This window comes from Arvicanthis niloticus, chromosome 25 (genome assembly GCF_011762505.2).
Source record: "Arvicanthis niloticus isolate mArvNil1 chromosome 25, mArvNil1.pat.X, whole genome shotgun sequence".
In the NCBI taxonomy this organism is placed as follows: domain Eukaryota; kingdom Metazoa; phylum Chordata; class Mammalia; order Rodentia; family Muridae; genus Arvicanthis; species Arvicanthis niloticus.
The window spans coordinates 34,445,318-34,469,924 of record NC_133433.1 but is presented as its reverse complement, the minus strand read 5'-3'; the positions used below and the strand labels follow the sequence as shown (position 1 = coordinate 34,469,924).

Sequence of the window (24,607 nt, the reverse complement as noted above, 5' to 3'; positions counted from 1 at the left end):
TGTTTGTGTTTGTGTGGTGTGTGTCAGAAATTTTTCTAACATTAATCTTTTATGTATTTTAGTATATTTATATGTATTTCATTTTAGAGCATGCTACTACAAATAGTAATGTGCTTTTAATTTTCAATTTTGTGGCTGGCATATGGGGAAATTGTTGGCTTTTTTGTATATTAACTTTGTCTCTTACTTCTTTGATATATACATATATTAGTTTCAAAAAAGCTTGGTTTATCTTCTCAGATTTTCTTCCATTATTGAACATTGTATCTCTACCCAGAAGTTTATTCTTTTCTTAGTGTGTCTATATTTCATGTCCTTTTCTTCTACGCTTGACTTAGTGGGAACAGATAGTACAGTATTGAAAACAGAGGTAGTGAGAGGCATCATCTTTCTTGCTCCTGATTTTAGTGGGAAGTCATAGTTTCTCACAACCAAATGTGATATTAGCTGTAGCTTCATACGTTTTTTTATGCTGAGAAAGTTGGATTTTTGCACCTATTGATTGAGAATAATTTTTCATGAGTACATATTATGTTTTGTCAAATGATTGTTTTGTATGCTGCTAGATTTGGTAGCGTTTTTTTTTTTTTTTTTTTTGGTCTGTTAATACAATAGATTATATTGATTTATTTGGCATACCTTGTGTAAATCCCACCTACTAATTGTATATAGTTGTTTGCTGGATTCAATTTGCATATTTTGGAGTAATTTTTATGTCCATGAGAATTATAGACAGGGAAACTGTTCTCATTCCTTTATGTAGTATTGATTTTTTTACTTCACAATAATCAAGATATTGTTAATTCATAGTAACTTTTACCTCCTTGATTTTTTTCTGCCTTTACTTTATACCAGTCTGTAACACACATCTGACATTACTGTCATTGTCATTACTGACAATGACAGCATCATTGTCATTCTTCTAATAGCATTATCCACTTAACAGAGCTTTGTTACATTGATGGGAAAGAATAAATTCATAGAGTTTAATAAACAATGGCATATGTGACAGATATGGAAAAAGTAAGTTATGTACATATTTAGCAGGCAAAACTTTATATTTTCTTATTTTTGTCTCTGTCTCTGTCTGCCCCTCTTTCATTCTGTCTCTTAGTCTCTTTCTCTCTCTTTTTATCTCTGTCTATCTCTATATCTGTCTCCTCCCTTCTCTTCTCATTTTTTTTCTCTGTAGCCCAGGTTAGGCTGGAACCCCACACCTTCCAGTACAGGTGTGAACTGCCATACTTGATGGCTATTGTTATACTGGTTTTGGTTTTTAACAACCAGAAATAAAAGATTTTACAATCATGAAAAAGGTATTCTCCTAAATCTTCAACTGAGAAACATATTTCTATTTCTTAAATCAAATCACTAATGTATGTCTATGAAACAGTTACAGCAATAAGATAGTCACTAGGATGTGGCATAAAGGAGACAGGTGAACATCACTGCCATAGCTTCATTACCAAGACACACAATTAAGCAGAGAAATAGGGAGCTTGTGATCTATGTGGTCGATGGCATTTGAATTTGAACTCTAATCAATTTCATTTCAGGAAGCAAGATTGAAGAGCTAATGTTGAATCAAGTTATATTAAGTACCTGCAATATTTTGCTCTTAATTTTTAACTTAGCCATATCTGTGTTCTAATTTGAGTATATTCAGAATGACTTTATATTTTTAATAGGGTAGAAATATTGTGGATTCATGTATAAAAAAGGGGATCTACAATAGCACTATAAAATACTCTCACAGCTTTTTAGTCATTTATGTTGGCTTATTTCTTTAAGCCATTGAGTTTAAGGTATTTGACAATAGTTACAAGAATTTGAAAAATAATTTTTAATGATTATAAGGCATCCTCAACAGAATATGTTCATTTTAATCTGATACGCAAGAGTACAGAGCATATAAAACCCATGGCCATTTTTAATAGTTGCTATGTAGTCTGTTTCTCACATACTACTTAAGGAATATACCCCACAGGCTCATTTTGACTAAATATGAATGAGCCAGATGCCCTGAGAGATCCTCATTTAGCTAAGTGGGTCATCTGGTATGTCAAAATGCAACCATGTTTTCATTATAGAATTAGGCATTAAACTCAGTAATAAGCCTATTTCTTTAGTTAATGAGACTCAGATTCAGTACTATTTTACCAACAGCACTTCATATGCCATGTGGGCCCAAGTGTTCAATGTACTCTTAATACCAGCTCTGAGGGGAAAATTTCCTTAGTGTAAATGTCACAGCTCTCAGGGGGAAAGGTATGCTGACAGTCAGGAGCCAGCGAATACCACAAAGTCACACTGTACAATAAACCTCATACAAGAAATTTACTGGAAAAAATGCAAAGATAGTGGCTTCCTCTGCTCAGACAAGTAACAGCAAAGAACTGAACAGTAGACTGGCTTTATAAAGGGTCTCAGGGTTGGGGTGGAGACTTTCAGGGTGCCCAGGGATTGGTGGGATTTTGTGGCCTTAATTGTGGGCTTCCCCCCCTCCCCCCGAAAGCATAGCTTGGCCACCTGTATCTTCTGTGACTGGAAAAGGACATTATGGCCAGTAAAGTAGTCTGAGGACCTGGGCCTGGCCATCAGAGCAGTCTGGGGAGCTGGGCCTGGCCATTCACATACCCAAAGGAGCTAATATACAGGAGCACTCCTAATACATTAGTTTGTAGCAAATTTCAAGATTTGTTTTGGTAAAATGTTTAACATATTAATGATATAATCCAAATGTACTGTCTAGCATATCCTGACTTCAGGGAGTGACGCAGCATTTTATGTTACTTCAGATGTCCCTCTTACATACCAAGTTGAAGGAAGCCGGCAGGCTCTGAAAGTTTACTTCTACATGGATAGCTACCATTTCGAGCAGCTGCCCCAGCGACTGAAGAATGGAGGAGGGTTTAAAATTCATCCTGTTCTCTTTTCACAAGGTAAGCTGTTTTTTTGTGTTTTCAGGCTTAGGGTATGGAAACTTTTATATTTTTATTAATGTTTTAAATACATTTAATGTTAATAATGAAGTCTTTTTTTTCACTAATTTGAAAAGTTCTTCATAATGTTCAGGTAATATAATTATTTCCAGGAATGTTTGTTAAGAATGTTTGATTTGTGGGAAAGTCAGAGGGTGAATGGGAGGAGAATAAAATCTGGACTGTGAAAAAAGATTAAATAAAAAAAAATTATGGCATAATTATGACCAGAAATATATAGTAATCAAGATGGCAGAATGTATAGTCTTGTGGTGGGTTGAATATGCTTGGCCCAGGGAGTAGCACTATTAGGAGGTGTGGCCTTGTTAGAGTGGGTGTGGCCTTGTTAGAGGAAATGTGACACTGTAAGGATGCACTTTGAGACACTCCACCTAGCTGCCTGGAAGTCAGTCTCCTCCTGGTTACATTCAGAACAAGATGTAGAACTCTCAGCTCATCCAGTGACATGCCTGCATGGATGCTGCCATGCTTCCCACCCACCATGATAATAATGGACTGACCTTCAGAACCTGTAAGCCAGCCCCAATTAAATTTACAAGAAAAACAAATGTTTGATTTGAATGTATTCATCAAATGGATTTGGAGCATTTTATAAGAAAGAGAAGTCCATCGAGTACATCAAAGAAATAAGGGTGAATAAAACTGAATGAACTAATTAAATATAGTATGGCAGGATAATCAAAGGATTAGACTACTATATAGCATAGAAAATGTTCAATATTAGTGTATTTCTGCCGGGTGTGATGGTGTAAGCCTGTAGTCCCAGCAGTCAGGAGGCTGAGGCAAAAAAAGATACTAATTTGAGATCAATTTAGGCTATATAGTGAGACTCTGGCTTCTGCTATGTGTATATTCACAAATGTATATAAATACTATATGTTTCCTGTATTACTGGCTGGAGAAATTGCTACCTCTTATTATTGCTTATGTCATTTTTTTGTGAGGAAATATATATTCCTAGTCAGTTTTCTGTCAGTAATCAGTGAATGACATCTGTAGTGGAAGAAATTCAGAATAATGTAAGAATGAAGAGTCTTGCCATCAGCTCCAAGAGAATCTACTGAATACCCAGAAGAGATCCAACACTCATCATTATGTAGTCTCTGTTAGCGTAGGAGTAACTCACTACCTCCTGACAGGAGCATGTTAGGTTCCACAATTACATTAATTTTTAAACGGTACCTACAGAATTTCAGTTTTTCCCTTTTGGGTTTTCAAGAATTATATTTATTTATTGTGGACTTTAATAGTCTGATAAAAATAAGCAGAGTAAAGAAAGAGATTCAACAATGTAACTAAGGAATAATTGGGCACATGATAGCCAGATTTGCCACAAGTAGAAATTTTGCTTTGTGCTGTGTATTTATTAAAGTGGAACTCTGGTGTTTAGAAGATAGGCTTTTCTCTATTAGGTTTCCAAAATGATTCTACCCATCAAGCAGTTCTGTGATTATGAGGCATTACTAGGAGGCATTTTCATTTTTGGGGGGGAGGGCAGTATGTGATAGTTTAAGATTAATGTTGCCATTAGTCTGTAAGAAAGAAAACAAAGAAACAATGACCAGGAGTAGATCTTAGAAATAAATGAGATTAACCTGAAATATGTCAGATGTCTTCACAGAGCTGGATGAGACAGAGAAAAATGCTGGGCCAGAGAGTTCATTTTTATATTTTATGTTGGGCTTACAGCTCTTAAGGAATCTTTGTGTCTTGTCTTCTTTGTTTTATATTATGAGAGAGACAAGAGACAGACACACACAGATAGAAACATGGAGAAACAGAAAGGCAGACACACACACACAGGCACACATATACAGAAACAGACAGACAGACAGACAGGCAGGCAGACAGACACACACACACACACAGAGTAAGAGGGAGAAGGAAAGGGAAAGGGAGAAGGAGAGGGAAAAGGAGAGGAAGAGGGAAAGAGAGCGAGCCACCAAATTTATATGGACAGCCCATGATGTCTACTTTTTCCTGCCATTAAGGGTTCTAGGGATCAAACTTATGCTGTCAGGATCAGATCATTGAAGAGGAAGAGACTTTCTCTAGTGGTCCATCTTACCAACCTTATTTCTGTCTTTTAAAAAATTGTCATTTTTGAAACCATTATCGATTTGACAGATGGCACTAAACATTTCTTTTAAAAATTGTTTCATTCATGATAAATCCACCGTCAATAATTGAATAAACACATCTCATTACAAATGCGTATAGGGAAAGAATATTTTGTAAGTAACTTTTATTTTGTAACTTTTGCACAAGCCAATTGAAAAATATATCCATTGCTTTAAAAAGTCATTTAAAAAACCTATAGTAAACATTTGTCATTCAAATTTCATAAGGATTACCTAAGAGAAGACTTTAATTTCAGCACTCTGAAGGCAGAGGCATGAGGTCTCTGAGTTCCATCCCAGGCTGGTCTACAGATTGAGTTCCAGGGCAATGAGGGTTACATGGAAAAACCCTGTCTCAAAAACAACCAGTAATAGATGTGGGTGGTGGACAGACGTGTGTTCAAGGTCCCAGAAGGACAAAAAGGTCCAGAAACAGCTGATTTCATTAAAAATCTGCCCATGATAAACTTGCCCCCTTAAAGGAGTGTAAATTTCTCTCTAGTCTAGCTCCTGTGCTCTACCATTAATAAACATCTCTTAGCTTTCTGACAGAATTCAGGGATAACCAACCTCACTTCGAGGAGAGACTTACCCTCAAGTTTTTACTTGAGGTAAACTGGTTATTAAACATTACGCTAAATGAAAGAAATGGCCTTTTCACAGGATAAACACTATAAAGGGTTTCTGTTCTCGTCTGTAGCTCTTCACTAGCTATTTAAAAAAAAAATAGGGGAAACCACGTGAATGTGACAATCTCCTGGGGGGTTGGGCTCCAGTGTCAGCCCTTGGCATGGCCTATGGCAACAGAAGCAAGGATATTGCTCTCTTCCTTTCAAGGACAGGAAGGAAGTAAGGTCAAAGGTGAATGTGAACTGCAGGAAGCCACAGCTTCAGAACAGGAAGTAGGCAAACAAAGTGGTTCTGATGTACAAGACAAGGCACACAGAGATAAGCCCCACAGAAAAGTTGGCACAAAGAATATCTGCAGTGCTTGAAGCTAAAGATCAGTTTAATATAATATTTGGCTTTCTAGGTGTGCGGACTTCCTTACAGGATAGACAGTTTAATGTGGCTGGGTCCCTGAACCCTTAGTGTGAGGGAAATCAAACAGTACACAAAGAGTCAATACTCAGTCCTCCTTCTGCTGACTTATTTTCATGTCTGGTTTTATTTTCATGACTCACTTTCTGTCAGCAGTGATCAATGCAGACTGCACAAGGTCACCTTAGAAAGGTTTTAGAAAGTGTCCATGCTCGCCCCACACAACAACAGCCATTCACATTAAGACAGAATCATTAGGAGGTGGTGCATAACTGCCAAGATATTTTTTGCAATTTTCTAGGTGTTTCTGAGTCCACCAGGATAAGAAGACCACTGGTTTTCCCGGGTTATGAAGCACTTCAATTATCTAGTTAATCTTTATTTAATTATACTAATGCATTGTATTACTTTTCAGCTGTCTAGAGTCTGTATAACTGGAACAAAGTAGTTATGTGTACTTATGATACAGTAAGATGCAGGCTGCCCCTACAAGGAGGTATTATTCTGGCTCAGTTTTCTTCGGAAAATTTGATGGTGTTCTGTAGGATGTAGATACACAGCTAGAAAGAAAATGAACTGTTTCTGACAGAGTATCTGCCTGGCAGCTCTTAGCACATCCTATGTAGTCTGTGCATTGTCTATCAGATTTTGTTACTGTGTAAGAACTTCAAGAGGCTCTTATGGGGCCCTGGTCAGCTTTCCTACACAGAGGAGATGCATGCAGAAGAAACTGGCTACTGGGACAAGTTAGAATCCTAACTCTTATAGCTCATCCTAAAGCCTCACATACAAATAGCAGTCAGCAGATAGGTACCTGGTCTATATATAGATAAGTGTGTCTCTCTGAGCACACACCTCTGCTGGTCTTGGTTGATGATCAGTGGCCAACCAGCCTTAATCCTCAGGGGACTTGGGCTGCTAACTGCTGTCCTCACCTATTCCCCAAAGCATTTGGGTGAGGAAGCACCAGGGAACCTCAGCAAATCACTTTTCTTCTACCTTTTTTTTTTTTTTTTTTTTTTTTTTTGTCTTTTTAAATACGTGGAAGTGTATTTAAATACGCTTTAAATACGTATTACTGTGAGTCTTAACATTTATTTTTCTTTAAAATTGATTAGGCTGACCCACCCCCTTTTTTCTTACTGGCTCTATAAATTAAATGGCATGTTTTATTTCCTCTAATTCAAAAGTGCTAGCAATAAAACAAGAAAACTCAAGCTATGTTTTAAAGATTGTTTTGAATTAAATGCTATTAAGTATGTTTTTAACCAAGTATGTAAATATAACATTTGAGAACTATATTATCCACATAAGAAGTAAGGAAATTAGATAAGGAAATGTTAAAGAGAAGAAAGTTTGGCATTACCATGGTTATTATACATTTAATCACTTTTTCCTTGCATTAGAAATTTAATTTGTAGAACAGCATTCTGTTTCATGTTCATTTAAATAACAGTAAATAAAAGAAACCATTTATCAAAAATAGGGAATACTGTTCTCCTTTCTTTTTTTGGCCACACAAATCTTATTTTTAAAAGTGGAACTCATCCTTTCTGTTTATTATTTTCTACAGTCTTATTATTTCTCATCAAATTCTTGCTAAATCTTTTAGCATTCAACAAACAGACATTTCTCCTGTTCCTAAAAAAAAGTTGTTATAAATTTTAATAGTCATGTAAATTTGTTATTGTCAAAAGACATAATGAAAATAACAATAAGAACAGAGGAGTGTTCATTAAAATTATACTCAGTATTGTTTACATCATTGTCCTTATTGTAGTAGGCTCCAAGGACAGACTAGGCCCTTAGAAAAGTGCTTCTCAGATACTCAGTTTAACTAAAGCCCCACCCACTACCCATCTGTTCTGTCTGGTCTGAAGCCACAAACAGAAGTGTCATTTCATGAACCCTTGCTCAGTTTCCAGACTGCCTGCTGAGATACAAACACCTAAGCTCAATCCAGAGCTCACAGACATTGAGTTTTTAACTCTGGTGGAATATCTGGCTTGTTCCCTAGAACATAAAAATTTTTCAATAAATAAGTTCTTATTTACTTATATAATTTTCTTTTACATTATATATAAGTTATACACTCTATAAATACTATTATTTATTTCCCACAACCATCATTTGTAACTACTCTCATTTTCCAGGAGCCGAACCCTCAAGGAACCTGAGGGTCCCAGATACTAATTAATCTCCCCCATTGTTGGCTGCACAGCTCCTAAAGAGCAGAAACTAGGGTCTCGCCATTAGCTTTCCAAGTAGGAAGAATGATTGGTATTGGAGTATGGCTGTTGACAGACAGATGCCTCCTGGGATAACATCTTGCTAACAGACCAGTTCCCAGGCTTTAGCAGGAGTGGCCCCTATGTGTATTTCAGGCTGGTTCATCAGAAGGCCTCCATTTACCCGTGTCGATATTCATGGCCTAGAGATTTCTGAGTCTTACAATTTTCCTAATTAATGTTGAAACTGTGAGGTAAAAACATGCCAATCTTGAAAAGAAGCTTCAAAGATGGCTTCCTGAACTGGAGTTCACGTTATATACATCCACTGTAATCTTCTACGTAATTGTATGACAATTCTGATTTTTATTTAAAAAATTTCAAATTTAGTAATATGCTTTAGAAGTTTTATTGTGGCATATACGAGATCCAAGAAGCTTAGAAAACATACCATAGTTCAAATCAGTAGTCATCTTTCTGATTTTGAAAAAAAAGGGATAACTATTAATTCATGGTACCTCATTATTTGGTTTATAAAGTATTGCATTTAGCAGCTTCAGGGGGAATACATTTTCTTTAAAAATCAGTTTTGAAATATTCGTTTGAAAATATGAGCTTATGACTGGTGATCCACAAGGGAAAAGGATTTACGTGACCAAATTGCATTCATAATTGATCCAGCAGCTTGCAGCCTATGTATGAAATATGGACATCTGGTCTGGCTCTGTTGAGTGATTCATGTCTTCTAAAAAAAAAAAAAAATCAAAATCAAAACCAAAATATTTTAGAGAAGTTTAAAACGAAAAGAAATGCCTAATAAAAATGATAGGAAGAGAAAACTATGTTAAGCAAAATACCTTTAAAAATGAGTGAGATGTTACGTGTGTCTTTTATCCTGACCTAAAATAAAATAAATAGTTCACCATTTGAGCAAAAGTGCTGCCTTAAGATATCACAGAATTCATCTGCACTTTTCATTACATTAGTAATAATTAACTGAATAACAGGATGTAAATATAAATGAAGTGTTTATGGACACACACACACACACACACACACACACACACACACACACACACGAGTGTTAATTAAGTACATTCTAGGCAAGCACTTTCCCTCTGAGCTGTACCGTCAGATCTTGTTGGGTTTTGAGAGATAGTCCTACAATGTAGTCACTGTCGCCCTTGGCTCACTCTGTGCTCAAGACTGGTCTGAGTTACTCTGATTCTGCCTCTTGAGGGCTGGGATTTTATGCATAGTCAGCACTGTGGGAATTGGGCCAGAGATATAGCTCCCCTCTGCTGTCACTAGAAACCTGGGGACTTCTTTACAGAGGCATCTGCCTAAGGGAAGTTTAGGTTCTTAACTGAACCACAGAAACAAACTGAGAATGAATCAGACTGGAACACTCTTAGAATTTATAAGAAAAGAAGGTTTTGTAGATTTAAGCATTTAAGGGCAGAATAATACATAGATGTCGGCTTCTCAGGAAAGAGTTGTGCCTAATTTTTTTTTTAATCAATACTTAGCAATAGTTATCATTAAGATTTGAGAGACCTTTGCAGTTGCTTCTCTGAGTCACTAAGGCTGTTCTCAGTGAATGAAAGCATAGGTGGTTTCATCAGTGCCTTGGATATGGTTACGATATGATAATTAGGTTAAACTATGGAAAGTCACAGAAGGGAGGTTCTCGGAATAGTGCAGGTTTGAAGTTGGAAAGGGAAAAAGAAGGCCATAAATGGTCATGTTTGCTCAGGCTGAAAGCATAGTTCATTGCTGTTTTAACATTCCTACTCAAATGTCTCTGTGTAATGTGAATATTGGTTCTGTATCAGTAAGCTTCCCAAGGAATTTGCTGCAGTTCTTAGCTCTTAGCTTTGAGAGCCTTCGGCCAGACTCCTGGACAAAGAGTGGTTCTCTTTCCATGCTCCCCTAATTTCTGTCCTTCTGTCCCGCCTCAATTTCCTCCTGTGAGGCTTTGGTCCTCTAAGATTTGATGGCCAAAGCTCCATTTTCTAGAAGTTAGGATTTAGTTGGGGCATAGACCCTTCCTATTCAGGTACCAGAAGTGTCAACCTGCTTGTTTAAGGGGGACCAAAGAATGTCCCAGAGCCGGGAGACCACAGTTTCCTCTCATCTTTTGATTGAAATCTGTAAGAAACTATGTCATTCCCTCTGACAGCAAAGGCACAGATGACATTTTATGCAGCAGATGCTTGTGTTTTATTAATAAGATCAGCACTAAAAAACAACAGGACCTTTGTATCAAGAGATAAATTGTAATGATGCTAGTAAATCATTAAAACTTAAGCAGAGGGTAACACAGATGCCATCTGAGTATGTAAATCTTGAGGCCCGAGGACACGTGTTGCCCCACTTCTCAGGTATATGTTCCCAACTGTAGGGGATATATTTAGAAAATGGCTCCTGGTCCAGCTTGCTCTCATGCAGCTGCTCCTCGGCTCTGACCAGGGCTCTGGCTAGCTAGATGCGCAGGCCCTGGAATTTACAAGATGCCAGTGTAGGGAATGGCTCTGCCACCCTTAAAGCTTATTAAAGATTGTCCAATGGATTTATATATCTGGAAATGCTCAAATAACAAGATGCCCACACAATTAGAATTGTTACCCAATATCTAAACTTTTGATAAGTAGGATCCAGGACTGCTCTCGAACCATGTGTCCTCCTCCATCATTGCTGGCCTCTTTTTTCTCCTCTCCTTCCTCTCCACTCCTCCCAACTCCTCACTCTGCCAACCTCTCATACTACCCAATCACTGATCTTTACTGCAAATGCAGCAGGACACTATCCCGCTACATCCAACACTCTATTATAGCGCTATCTCCTTTGTAACCATCCCAGAAAGGCTTTCGAGTGTCCACGTTGCCCAGACTTTTGAGTTTAGAAGTGAGATTCCTTGGGCTATTAACAAAAAAGTAATCTGACTCTTATATATTAAGAATGTAACAAAATATCCAAGAATGATTCCAGGAAGGGATCCAGTGTGGAACAGACTCAAATGAAGAGTGTAAGGTGGTCATTGAGTGTATAACATACTAGTGGTGTTCGAAAGAGCGCTTGTTGCATGTAGTTTTAAAAAGCCACGCTATCACCTTCTTGGAACCACGCTCTCAGCTCAGCTCTGAGAACAAGCTGGTACAAGCTGCCGCTGGTACCACTTCCGACGTAGCTCTGCCAATGGCCAGCTGGTTCTCTGACCCCTGGGAGCTGAGATCACTCCTCCAACCCCTCATGGCTACCTCCACCAAACCTCTAATGACTGCCCTGAGGCTGCGCCCTTTCTCCGGCCCACCTGAATTGCTGGGGATGGAGAACACCAGACAGCCTTAATATTTTAAAACTAGCCAGACAACACAACTGCTGGGAAAAGAATGTACTGCTCTAGACTCATCAGCTATCCTATATTAGAGTTCTACTTGACCCCAGACCTTACATGGCGTATGCTCTTCTCTCCAAAGCCTGTCCAAAAGCCTTTCCTTATCTCTTTCTTTTCTTTTCCTCCGGAGACCCAGAAAATCCCCCCCCCCCCTTTATCTTCACCCAGTGATTAGCTTCTGCCGTCTTTAGTGACAAAATCAAGAAACAATTAGGGAACCAGATTTCAGTATCAGTCACTCCCCCTACAGACACTGGTGAAGCAAACCAAAACATAAAGTAAATTTATAACTTTGAATAGGTTTATAATTTATTTTAGCAAATTAAGGCTTTTTTTTTCTTCCTGAAAGAAAACGTTTTAAGACTTCTGAGGTTCGCAGGTATGAAATATGTTATCTGCAAGATACTCTTAGGCTATAGACACCTAGAAGATTGAGATTTTATTATAGGGAGTAAGGCCTTACCTTATTTATTTGATTTCTTTTTTATTCAATGGTATGGTGGATGTTTGTCCATCCTGCAGAGATGTCAGGAAACAGAAGGTCTACAGAGAGACAGCTCAGTGAAGTCTATTTGGCCATCTTCTCCCAAGATTTTACCTCTCCTTTGTGTAATGTGGGGGAAGGTGGTGGCTTGGCTTCACCCCTGCATTAATTCTGAGCTAAAGAGGACAAGGCCTGATTCAAAGGCATGAGTGACTAGAAGGGTTAGTTAATGCTTCTCTTCCACGGTGACATGAAAGTCCTTAATTTTCCACCGATATTCTCTGGACAACAGATTCTTGTGTCCACATTAAGTTCAGCACGAGCCAGTTTTATCTGGATCCTTGATTCATGGTGCACTTCTTCCCTGATTCCTGCTTCTGTGTAAGATCGACTTGCATGTCGAGTGGTAGAGTGCTACTGGTGTGGCACTTGTGTCTGTTAGTTTATTTCCTTGCTATCATAAGGGAATTGTCCTTCTGCTAACCCTAATTGTGTATCACATCTACCCATGTGGGTTACCAGATGGTTTAAAGAAGAAATAAAATTCAGAACCATATTTACTGAGCACGTTCCTGTTAAAATTCCTCTTTCTGTACAGCTATATGAACGTGAAGAACTAGAAAACCATGTTTAGAATCCGTGTACACATTGAGTCGCATATTTTTTTCCCAGATAGAAAGCTCCAGTTAAATTGACCAGTTTAGCTTTGTGAGCTGAGGTGTTTGGAGACAGGCATATAGCCTTTCTTGTCTTCTGGAAGCCACTATTGCATTTTTGCCTATCAGTTCCATGTTCACATAGTTGCTTCTATCTGTAAAAATCTGTACATGGGTTTATTGAGGGTTCATCTTTTAAGCCAGGGCCACTGGCATAGACTTGTGATCTGATCTAATTACTCCACACCAGAGTGGGCTAATTTGTTTGTTTCTGCAACTTGAAGAAGTTCGAAGGCTTAACATAAGAAAAACCTTAAGATTGTTGATTGGTGGTTCCAATAACATGCTTGGTTCCAGGTAGTCAACCATTGATATCTTCTGGTTACAGAGATGCTCTGAACTTGGGAAGGACTTAGAACCTCTATCTGGTGTTTCAGATTGAGTTTAGTTACCTCATTTGCTACCATTGCTGTAGGTGTTACAGCCTGTCAGTGCCTTAACCTGTCACATGCTACAGAGTCCAGCTGGTCAGATGAGTGAGCTCCAAGTCTGAGAATGTCCCTCAGCCTTTGAATTCCTATCTATGCTTTGTTTTTATGCTGTGTGACAGGCAAAGGGTTTCTTCTTTATTGGGAATTCTCAAGGCTTGTGCAGGTAGCAGTAACTTGTTCAGCTTTTGTGGTTTATTCGTCTGTCAGAGAGTTTCGGAGACTGGTGTGCATAGCCTCCTCAAGTGGCTTAGCTCTGAGGCCAGGGTGTAGACACTGAGTTTCGCAGGATCCAGTCATGCTGCTGAGCCTCTGAGCTGTCTTAGTTAAACAGTCGGTGCCTCTTTTTTTTTTTAGAGGTCAGAGCACTTTGTCCTAGAGTTAAGGCTGACCCCAAACTTTTACCACTGAGGGGGAGATTTGAACCTTTTTTATTGAGTCATGCAGTATTTTACAAAAAGTCTTAGAAGCTGTTTTTAATTATATATTTGTTATCTTTAATTTTCATCTTTTCTTAACCTTTTTGTGACTTACCCCTTTCTGTCAGGCAGACTCAAACTTTTTGCTTTCTTTACTTTTCTTTTTGCTTTGCAATAGTCTTTTCCCTCCAGGAAAAGCATTTTTTAAAAAAGAAGTCTAGAAACAGTACCTTTTCTCTTTAACATCTTTACCAAAAATCTATCTCATACTTACCCCTCTGTTGTATGCTAATAGCATCTATAGCTTTCTGGATCTTTTTTCTTTTTGAAGTAACTTATTATTTTTTTTGAAATTGGGTACTTCAATATTTTAGCTACTGTATCTTCACACAGGTCAGACCAATCTCTGAATCCCTCAGACAATACTGTAGAGGTGCACAGAATAGTTTCCATACTATGGAGATTATTCCATTCAAAGATAGATACTCTTATCTAAGATGTAATGTGTCCAAGGGAAGTGTCCTTTAATTCAAGGACACTAAGCCAAGCAGTTTCATTTAGAAATTTGGTTACAAAGTACAAATTCTATTGAAGGGAGAAGTATTGATGTTTAATGAATGGCTTTAGACCTTGGACTAATCAATAGTTCCCACTGGGTTTGAAAGCTGAGCAAGTACAGTGCTAAGGTATCAAAAGGCCCTGTGGAGGGCTTACCATCTCTTCACAAGAACAAGACAAAAGCTCCAGGAAGAAAGCAAAACTTTGTATGAAATTACATCTAGTGTTTGTGTTAAAGGCACACTGGATCTTTAAATTTGGGGTTCCCATCAACACTAGATATGACAAGATCATTTAGAAAAGACTTATCTAATAAAGAAAAAGAAGGAAGCCCCTGTTTTACCAAAGAAAGAATAATTTACATTACACCTGCTGTGCCAAGAGTTACTCGGGCCTTCATGGTGGGTGACTATCTATAGTTGATTGAGTAGCCTCAGTCCTCAAGAGTAACCAGCATTAGGGGTCAAGGGCAATCCCTCCCCTTTGGGGTGGGACACTACTCTTGTTTCTAACACCAGTCACTTTACTCGAGGCTTAAGACCCAGTTTCAGATGATCTTGCTTCTAGTTCCCTGGTTTCTCATAGCTGGTACTCTGTCAGAGTCCTCTTTAGTCTGTGATTTTCAGAAGTGTTGGATCTTTTCTAATTGGAAAACTCACTGTTCCCCAGAATTTAGGCTACCGCCAGGGCTTGTTCCTGGGCCTTTTAGACCACCATTTGCTGTGTTCAGCTCTTCGAATCTTCAAAAATCAAATTCAAAAATCTGATGAGGGTATATCTGACTGGGAAGACTTGTCTACTGCCTTATCTTCATCATCATCATCATCATCATCATCATTATTATTATTATTATTATTATTATTATTATTATTATTTTCTTCTAAATGCTTTATTTAATTGTCTGGAGCAGATTGTCTGATGAAATAACTACCTAAAGCAAAAAACACTGATCTGGGCATAGTGGTGCACACCTTTAATCCCAGCACTAGCACTTAGGGAGCAGAAGCAGGCAGGTATCTGTGAGTTTGAGGCTAGCCTAGTGGTCTACATAGTAAGTTTCAGGACAACCAAGGCTACATAGGGAAACCTTGTCTTGAAGCAAAAAAAAAAAAAAAAAAAAAAAAAAAAAAAAAAAAATTTGATCCTAGGAAAAATTTTAAATACTTTTAATTATAGTAAATATAATCATAGATGTTATCTTTAAGTTTGATTTTTTTATCTATCCTGTAACTCAGCCCTTCCTGTGAGACAGGCTTAAACCTTATACTTCATCTTCACTTTTTCTCTCTTCACTTTGAAACAGCTTTTTCCTTTCGGAACATTTTATTCTATTTTACTATATTCTATTATTTTATTAGATCTAGAAGCCTTTTCTCATTAACCTTCTTTACCAAACTTTATTTCATATCGTACTACGCCTATTGCACTCTCACAATGTCCACAACTTTCTCTATTCTTTTTTCTTACTTGATAGCCCCTTTCTGTCTTATTTAAAAACAAAACAAATGAAACAATATAACCCAAAGCGTCCTATAGAACACAGGTCAAACTTGTTAGGGTTCAAACCTGGGACAGATGCCTAACTTTTGTGCCCATTAACATATCAAGGCAGGTGGTAGCTGCCAGGTCCTGGTACCATCCCTCAGTTTCTACCTGCTATAGGAGCCCCCTGGCTGGCACACTCCTTCCCCTCCCCTGAACTCTCCTGCCCAGGTATCAGGCTGAGCTTCAGTCACCCAACTTTTCTGACCCTTCTATAAGTCAGCCATTTGAGCTATGACAATCTCTTAGTCTCTTGGCCCAAGCTGCCATTCTTGGTCCATGGCTCTCCTTACTTCTATCTCCTGTCTCCTCCCAGGGGTCAGGGTCATGTCCATTCTGAACTCCTAGATGTCCCTGCCTCTGCCTAGTTCTTTACTAGTTCTATACCTACAATAAACCTCCATCATACTAGGATAGTCACGTCCTTCCTTTTATTTCTTATTTTTCATTCAGTTAACAGACCGGAAGACATTTTTACTTCCTTTTAAAAACACAGTTAAATGAACTAATCTAGTGATTTGATTCTTATAAAAGCAGCTACTTAGAAGCTGCCTTTTAAAAAGAGCATTGGCCTCTTTCTTGGTTCCGCAAAAGAATAGAGGCATGATAAAAGTCCGGCATCTTTGCCATTATCCTCTTCTTGTTCCCCTTCCTCTGAGTCACCTATTTGCCTTAGTATGTAAGCAGGTTAATCATGTAACAATATTTGCCTGATATTTCACCCACTTGTCAAGCTGAAGGCACAGAGGTAAGTCATAGTCCCAAACCTTGGAGCAATGGAGTGTAGCAGGGCTTCTGGGTAACGGCACTCATACACCCTGGTCAGGTTGCACTCTGGAACATGGGCAGCCTTCTCCTGAAAACCAACTGCAAGCAGGGGGGAACTTTTCAGAGCATATTTTTTAACTGGAACCAAGACAACATCAAGCAGACAATAGATTATCTGACCCAGGACTGCCCAATTAACCATTTTTCTTGTCTATTGTTTCAGTCTTTTCTTTTTTTTTTTTTGTTTTTTGTTTTTTGGGTTTTTTTTGTTTTGTTTTGTTGTTGTTGTTGTTGTTGTTTGTTTTTCGAGACAGGGTTTCTCTGTATAGCCCTGGCTGTCCTGGAACTCACTCTGTAGACCAGGCTGGCCTCGAACTCAGAAATCCGCCTGCCTCTGCCTCCCAAGTGCTGGGATTAAAGGCTTGCGCCACCACCGCCCGGCCAGTCTTTTCTTTAAAACTAAAGCTCATGTCAGTTACCCAAAGATGGACGTTGAGGATAAATGGATCTCTTTGTTCCCTCCAATACAGTCACATTGATCAAATTTACTCCTCTGTCCCTTCCCATCACTTGATATCATTAATAGATGTGTTGAGATTGGTGGCTAATCATAGCCTGTTAGGAAGCCGAGCCAGTACCATTACCTTAAAACTCCAGTTATGCTATGCAATAATTTACACTAATTTAATTTTTTAAATTTATGTGACCATGCACTTATGAACTAATTTGTTACCAAGTAAACGATATACAAATTTACAAAAACAAATGAATGTAAGTTTCTGAAGAAACAGAAAGCTAACTGAGGTGCCTATTCATACATTAAGGTGGACTTTGGTCAAGGTACCCGTAACAGAGCCCTGGCTCAGCACTTCTCTTCCCACACCCAACCCCTCCCCAAATCTCTCCAGCCTCTGAGCTCTGCTTCTTTTCCTCATCTTTCCTTTCCTATATAGCTCAGCCATCTTGGTCACATGGTCTCTTTGCTCTCTTGGTCCTCCGCTCCTAGGCGTCTCTTTTCTTCCATTTACCCTCTCCTATTTTGTCTCTCTTCTATTCTTCTCTCACTATCCCCCACAACTCCTTCCATGGCCTGGTTTATTCTCCTGCCTATGTTCAATTTGAATTCTTTCTGGCTGTTCTCTCCCTTGTATGTACATTAAAAACCTCATCTGCAGCCATACCTAGGGTGGTCATGTCCTCATTTTCATTCAACGAGGACAATGTATACATATGTATAGCTATATATATAAATAAATGTAAAAAACAAATGATTTATAGCCATCATTTAAATTTATCAAATGCCAGGTTTAAATTATGATGTTGATCCCATGTTTTCTTTATAAGACAAAACAATCCTTAACCTATCATCTATACTTTCCAAATAGCTCTGATAAAAAAGATAGAAAATTTACATCTCAAAGGCAAAGAACCTAACTCAATTAATGATGAGCCTCAAGCAAACAACCAGGAGGGACAAGGAGGTCCAAGAGTGAGCTTGTTAATGACTGCAGTAAGAGTTCCCATTTTCAGGGCCAAACAGCAAGAGCTGATGGATGCCCTTGGATTTGGGAGTTTTCCTGCGATGCCTTTTCAGGCCAAATTTCTCAGTTTCTACAAAACTTATAATGAGGCTAAACTCTATTCTGCATGTTCTCTTATGGATCTGAAAGGAATAAGATGGGAAGAAAATGAAAATAACCTAAACTTCTCACAGTGTGTTCCCTACCTGAGCCACATCACCAACCTTTCTGGTGCTCTGTCAATGGCACTGTGCAGTTCCCCAGCTTGGGTGGCTGATTTCCCTCTGGATAGACTTGAAAACCTTCTCTACATGTCATCTTATTAGGTTCTTTGGAACAGTTCCAAGATTAGTACATACAGGTCTATGTACTTTAAATTTGTCTTTTCTGTACATCAGTGGTTCTCAGCCTTTCTAATGCTGCAACTCTTTAATTTATTCCTTCATTTGTGGTGATCCCCCAACCATAAAATTATTTTGTTGATACTTCATAATTGTAATTTTGCCAGTGTTATAAATTGTAATATAAATATCTGATTTGCAGGTTATCTAATATGTAGTCTTCAAAGGGGTCACAATCCACAGGTTGAACTGCTGCCCTAGAAAGTTTCAAAGTTTCTAAAGTGATATAGATAGATGGATGGATAGATAGATAGATAGATAGATAGATAGATAGATAGATAGGGAGAGAGAGGATGCCGAAATGAAAACAGGAAAATATAATATCATAAGGAGAAATGGTAAAGTTGTAAAACAAGCTAGCAATGGAAGAGATTGCTGGCTTAGAGAAAGTACTTAAAATAAGAATGTATGATGTTCCAATAGGCCAGGATCAAGAGAGATCTGGAGAATGGTTTGCATAGAAACAGCCATTCCCAATATGTTTAGGCTTTATAATGCTCTGCTTAGCAAGGCTTACTATTCTTAGTGTCAACCCAAAGTCACTTCTCCTCAATAAGTCTCTTGGAGAAAAGAAAATGGCTTTGGACATTAGTAAATACATTTTACAATGATATCTCTACAAATAGCTATGACTGCTCTGTCTGTGCCAGGAATGGCTATTGATAACTCCAGGGGAAACCTGTCTTCAGAGGCAGTTATATTCATTAAACATCAGGACGGCCTTTTGACTTTCTCCACAAAAAAGGAACCAAGGTAACAAACAAGTTAGGAGAGCAGAGGGAGACTGTTCGGCAGCAGTCGGGGGACTCACTGATGCTTCTCCAGAGGTTGTCCCACCCTGGTTATCAGAAAAGATACCAATGGGAGGCAGGCCTAGGCCACAGATACATCTTTATGCTACCCCATGTAGCAGACCAACAAGAAATATTCTGGGAATTTTACCCATGTGATACCAAAATTGTACATTGGAGTTTATTAAGAAGAGACATTTAGCATGGACTTAAGCATGCACATCAACAGAAGGAGAGGTACTCAGAGGAGGGTTTGTACATATGCAAACATGGGTGAGGACTTTTCAAGAAAGCCATGTGTGTCTTCACAGTTGTCCCATAGAAGATTTCGGTGATTTCTGAAATGACAACTTCAAATATTTCTAGGCACTTCCTCCACCCTTCGATGAACAAGATCTCGAAGTACCTTGATAGCATTCAATGGGGTCCTAGTTTCATTTGTTACTATTATAAATGTGCTGACAAAAGCAGCTTTAAGAAAGATGATTTACAATCCCCTCGTGGACTCTCGGCATGAGTAGACTGCTCACATTCTCTGCTTTTGTACAGTGCATGATGCAAACCCAGGGAACAGTGCTCCTAACGTCAGGCCTCGTCTGTACATCAGCTAACACAGAACTGTTCCTACAGACATCTCGACAGGCTGCATTTGGTCATGTGCTCTTAGGCTTTATCATTGTTATTTTACAGTTTTTAATTGAAATACATCTATATAAAAAGAATAGTCTGCTTTCCATGTGGGGATAACTCAGCATGGGTAAGTGCCTTTAATTGGGAGGTGTTGTTTTTTGATTATAAAATGTTCCTCATAGGTTCATGTGTTTGAGCACATGGTTTCTAGTTCATAACACTGTTGGGAAAAGCTATGGATCCTTTAGGACATCAGTGGGTCCTAAAGAACAAGCTATGGTTCATGACTCCTTTGGCAAACCTCTACCCCCAACACATTTACATTGCAATTCATAATAGTAGTGAAATTAGAGTTATGAAGTTGCAGAAAATAATTTTATGTTTGGGGAGGATCATTACGACATGAGGAACTGTATTAAAGGGTCACAGTATTAGGAAGTTTGAGAACCACTGCTCTAAGAAGTGTAACTTGCTCACGAGGTGTTTCACTAGGTGTGGCCTTTCTTTGAGGTTCTATTCCCTGGATACACTTCCTGTTCTCCCTGTCTGCTTGCTGTGTGGGGCTTGAACGTGATCAGTCTGATTACTGACTGCCAGGCTTGCCAACATGCTTCTGTTGCTGTGCCTTCACTGCCACTGTAGGTAGCATGTGTCCCCTTTAGAATTATAAGCTAAAATACCTAGTTTGTCTCTAGGTTGTTTTTTGCCAGGGTCTTTGTTACAACCACAGAAAAGTAACTGATGCTGGGGCAGTGATTTCCTCACAGAGGCTCCTGTGCCTCGAGGCCTGTTGCTCCTTGAAGGTTGGATCTTTTTCGTTAGCCCCGTCCTCTCTAGAATCTAACATAACTACCAAAGAGCATGGTAGAGTTAGGAAATTAGTTGATCACACAAAGTAGAGCCAAAGATGTACAAAATGGAGTGGCTGGGCTAGGAACAGTGTCTTTCTTCAGCTTTGACCCCAGCTTAACTATAGTCTCTGCCTTCTCTGTGGTTTCACCTCTGTGGTTTTGTGTAGCAACTGGCGACCGTGGTCTGAAAACATTACATGGCAAGTTGGAAAAATAAACGATTTATGGTTTCAATTGCACACCGTTCTGAATACTGTGATGCTATGTGTCTAAGCAGAGCATGAGAGATCATTCTTTGTGCAGCATATCCATGCTTATGTTAGCCACTTACCCATCAGTCACTCAGTTGACCTTAGTTATCAGGTCCTTGACTATACAGGGTCTCATTCTTAAATAACCTTGATTTTAGTGAACAATGACTACAACATACAAAAATGGTGATGCAGGCAATTGGGATGTGCTGAAGAGAGGTATAAATGCTGCCTTCCTGGGTAAAGGTTACTCTTGAGAAAATGATAGGGAGGAAGACTAGCTCCTTTGTTCATAATATTGTGAGGATAAAGAATCTTTTATTATCTATTACCATGCTGCAGTAGTTACAGCTACAGGACATAAAAAAATTAAGTGCTTTCTGAAAATGGGAACGGCATTACAAAAGTGTATGTGGGAGTATGGGGTGTGCAATGTATATGGTGTAAAAATCCACATAGAAGAATCCCTCGTTTCAGTATCTACTGCAGGCCTGGGATGCATTCCATGGGGAAAAGAGAGACTGCTGCACTCATGTCCGTGGAAACAAATAGGGAGTAAGGACCAATTATAAAGAGCGACAAGGTGCACTGGCTGGTTTTGTGTGTCATCAGAGAGGAAGGAGCCTCAGTGGAGGAAATGCCTCCATGAGATATAGCTGTAAACATTTTCTCAATTAGTGGTCAATGAGGGAGGACCACCAGCCCATGGTGGTCCTGAGTTCTTTAAGAGTTCTGTAAGAGAGCAGGCTGAGCAAACCATGAAGAACAATCCAGTAAGCAGCACCCCTCCATGGCCCCTGGATCTGCTACTGTCTCCAGGATCCTGCCCTGTTTGAGTTCCTGTCCTGACTTCCTGATGAACAGTAATGCAGAAGTGTAAGGCAAATAAAACCTTTTGTTTTCCTCCCCAATTTGTTTTTTGGTCATGGATGGTGTTTTGTTGAAGCAATAGAAACCCTAAGATATGAAGAAAATAAGGACAGGACGGGGCTTGTATAAATTTATCTCAGTGGTTGTGCAGGGATCAGAAGCTCTTATGGTTTTGTCCCTTTTTCTTCATGGTGCAGAACAGGGACTGTTCATGCAAATATGGACACCCACCCCCAAGGCCTGTGCTGGTACACACAACAATAAAAGACTCCCATTCTAGATATAAATTCTTTTTACAAAAGACTTAGTTTTACGTTGTTTTCAGAATACTACTGATGTCTGCAGTTTCTCAAAATAACCAGCTGAAAATAATCTTTATGTCAAAATGGCATAATTTGGAATGGCATAGTCTAGTCTTCCACAATGCATTCAAAAAAAATTTTTTTAAGAGGACAGTTTAAACCACAAATTTCCTTTGTCTATTTAACAACGACGAAAGTTTTGCTAACTATTTGATACATATGTTGAGAGCAGAGGGCACATTCCCCTTCATTGCAGGAGTTACTCGTTGCACATGTATTCATACTCAGCATTGTGGATGTATTATGGAGAATTAGCACTAGAAGAGATGTACAATGACTAAGTTATAAAAGCATGTGAACTGTTCACTTGTTTCGCAGCATTGGAGAGCATGGAAGGATATTGCTATAGAGACAACATCTCTGTGGAAGAGTTCCAAGCGCAGATAAACACAGCCTCCCTGGAAAAGGTCAAACAGTACAATCAGAAGCTCAGGTATGCAACCTCCTCTGTTGTTGACTTAGCTTTTTGTTTTTTTTTTTTTTTTTATATATTAGGCCATATGATGAACAAGTGAACATTTTTAGTAGCTTAGTCATCTTTGATACAATAATGTTTAATGTGGTAGAGCAGATTGTTTCCAAGGGAAATATCATTGTTGTATCTTACAGTACCACCTACAGGAAGTTTCTCTGAATTACAGGGAAAGTACATTCCTTCCTGTGCCATTACCAGCTAGCCCCTCACATAGGGTGGGGGGAGGGGAGGCTCCACATGAAGATATGACAGTCATGTGCTTGTTATTGGAAAAAATGCATCTGCATCCAAGTAAATAACCCTTAAATTTTAATTCTGCCTTTCTTTCTACACTGTTACTGTGCAGTTATCTCAGATATTATCAGAGGTGAAAGTCATTGAGAATGCACTCTTTCCTCATGGTTAGCTTTGGACCTAACTTACTTCTCTGGTGATACAACAAAAGGAAATGTCAGCTTCCCTCTCCTTAGGATTTAAAATAATATATAAAAAGAGTAGAGTTATCAAGGCTTTGTGTAGACTCTTTAAGGGAAAGCTACTTCCTCCTGACCCAAAGAATGGAATCTGAGTTCTACCTCAGGTCTGAGTGTGGATGTGACCTTCTGACCTCCCCTAAGGTTAGAATATCACATAGGACTGTCTCCTGCAGCTGGGGCTGTCACACCACAACTTAGATGTGCTAAGGAGATGGGAGATCTTCTCTGAGATGATGCACTGGTACTGTGTGCATGCCCTGTGCCAAACTGCTAAGCCTGCCTGCACAACTTAGATGTGCTAAGGAGATGGGAGATCCTCTCTGAGATGATGCACTGGTACTGTGTGCATGCCCTGTGCCAAACTGCCAAGCCTGCCTGCTTGCAATTGTAACTCTGATCTAACTTTTCTCTCTCTCTCTCTCTCTCTCTCTCTCTCTCTCTCTCTCTCTCTCTCTCTCTGTCTCTCTCTCTCTCTCTCTCATCCCAACTTAAAAAACTTGCTCAGGGCTTTTATTCTATGTCTGAAGGTGACCTTGTACCTCCCTATACCACGCACATGCTTTGCTAAATACGCAGGATTTCTTAGACCCAAATTCAAAATGGAGTAGCTTTTTCTTCTACTTAACTATCTTCTTCAGCTTCTGAGATACACAGCTTGCCTGTTCTTGTTTTTCCTTGGAGATTCTGATAGAATGATCCTCAAAATTTCTTCTATACCCATTTTAAAATACTTTTATTAGCAAGACTAAGACCTTCAAGAGGGAACCATTAATTTCCTCGACAATTCATTGGCATGAATAATTAAACATAGCTAGTGAAAGGTAACTGGATTGTAACTTATAAGGTTTTATTTTCAACAACTATTAGCACATATTTCTCTCTCATGAGTGAGCTGCTTGACAGATCACTATCACAATTACTTGACAGATTAGACCATTCTATTTTATTTTGTAAAGTTAGCATACAAAAATGTATTTTTTATAATATTTATATTTACATATATTTCATACATCTCTATATATCTCATATATTTACATATATATGAAAATACTATTGTAAATTCTTTACTTTTATATACTATATGTACATATGTATATATACATATATTTCATGGTATATGAAAATATATATGTGTGTATTTGTACATACATTCGTACACTCTTCTTAAAGGTCCTCATTCAATAGACCTCCTCTTTGACCTCCTCTGATTGATCCCCTTTGTCCCAGCTCAGAACTTCCCTTTTCTATATACATGTCTCCTCGATCCCATTACTATG

At 38.7% G+C, this 24,607-nt stretch overlaps 1 protein-coding gene across 3 annotated transcripts in view; it reads left to right on the top strand.

The window, feature by feature from the left end:
• The window catches only part of Prex2 (phosphatidylinositol-3,4,5-trisphosphate dependent Rac exchange factor 2), a 301,586-nt gene that overhangs the window by 184,798 nt on the left and 92,181 nt on the right, over positions 1-24,607 (top strand). For all 3 annotated transcript variants that reach the window (XM_076924369.1, XM_076924368.1, XM_076924370.1), the window contains exons 34-35: positions 2,799-2,942; positions 22,698-22,812. In XM_076924369.1, the coding sequence (XP_076780484.1) occupies positions 2,799-2,942; positions 22,698-22,812 (259 nt within the window). The remainder of the gene's footprint in view (positions 1-2,798; positions 2,943-22,697; positions 22,813-24,607) is intronic.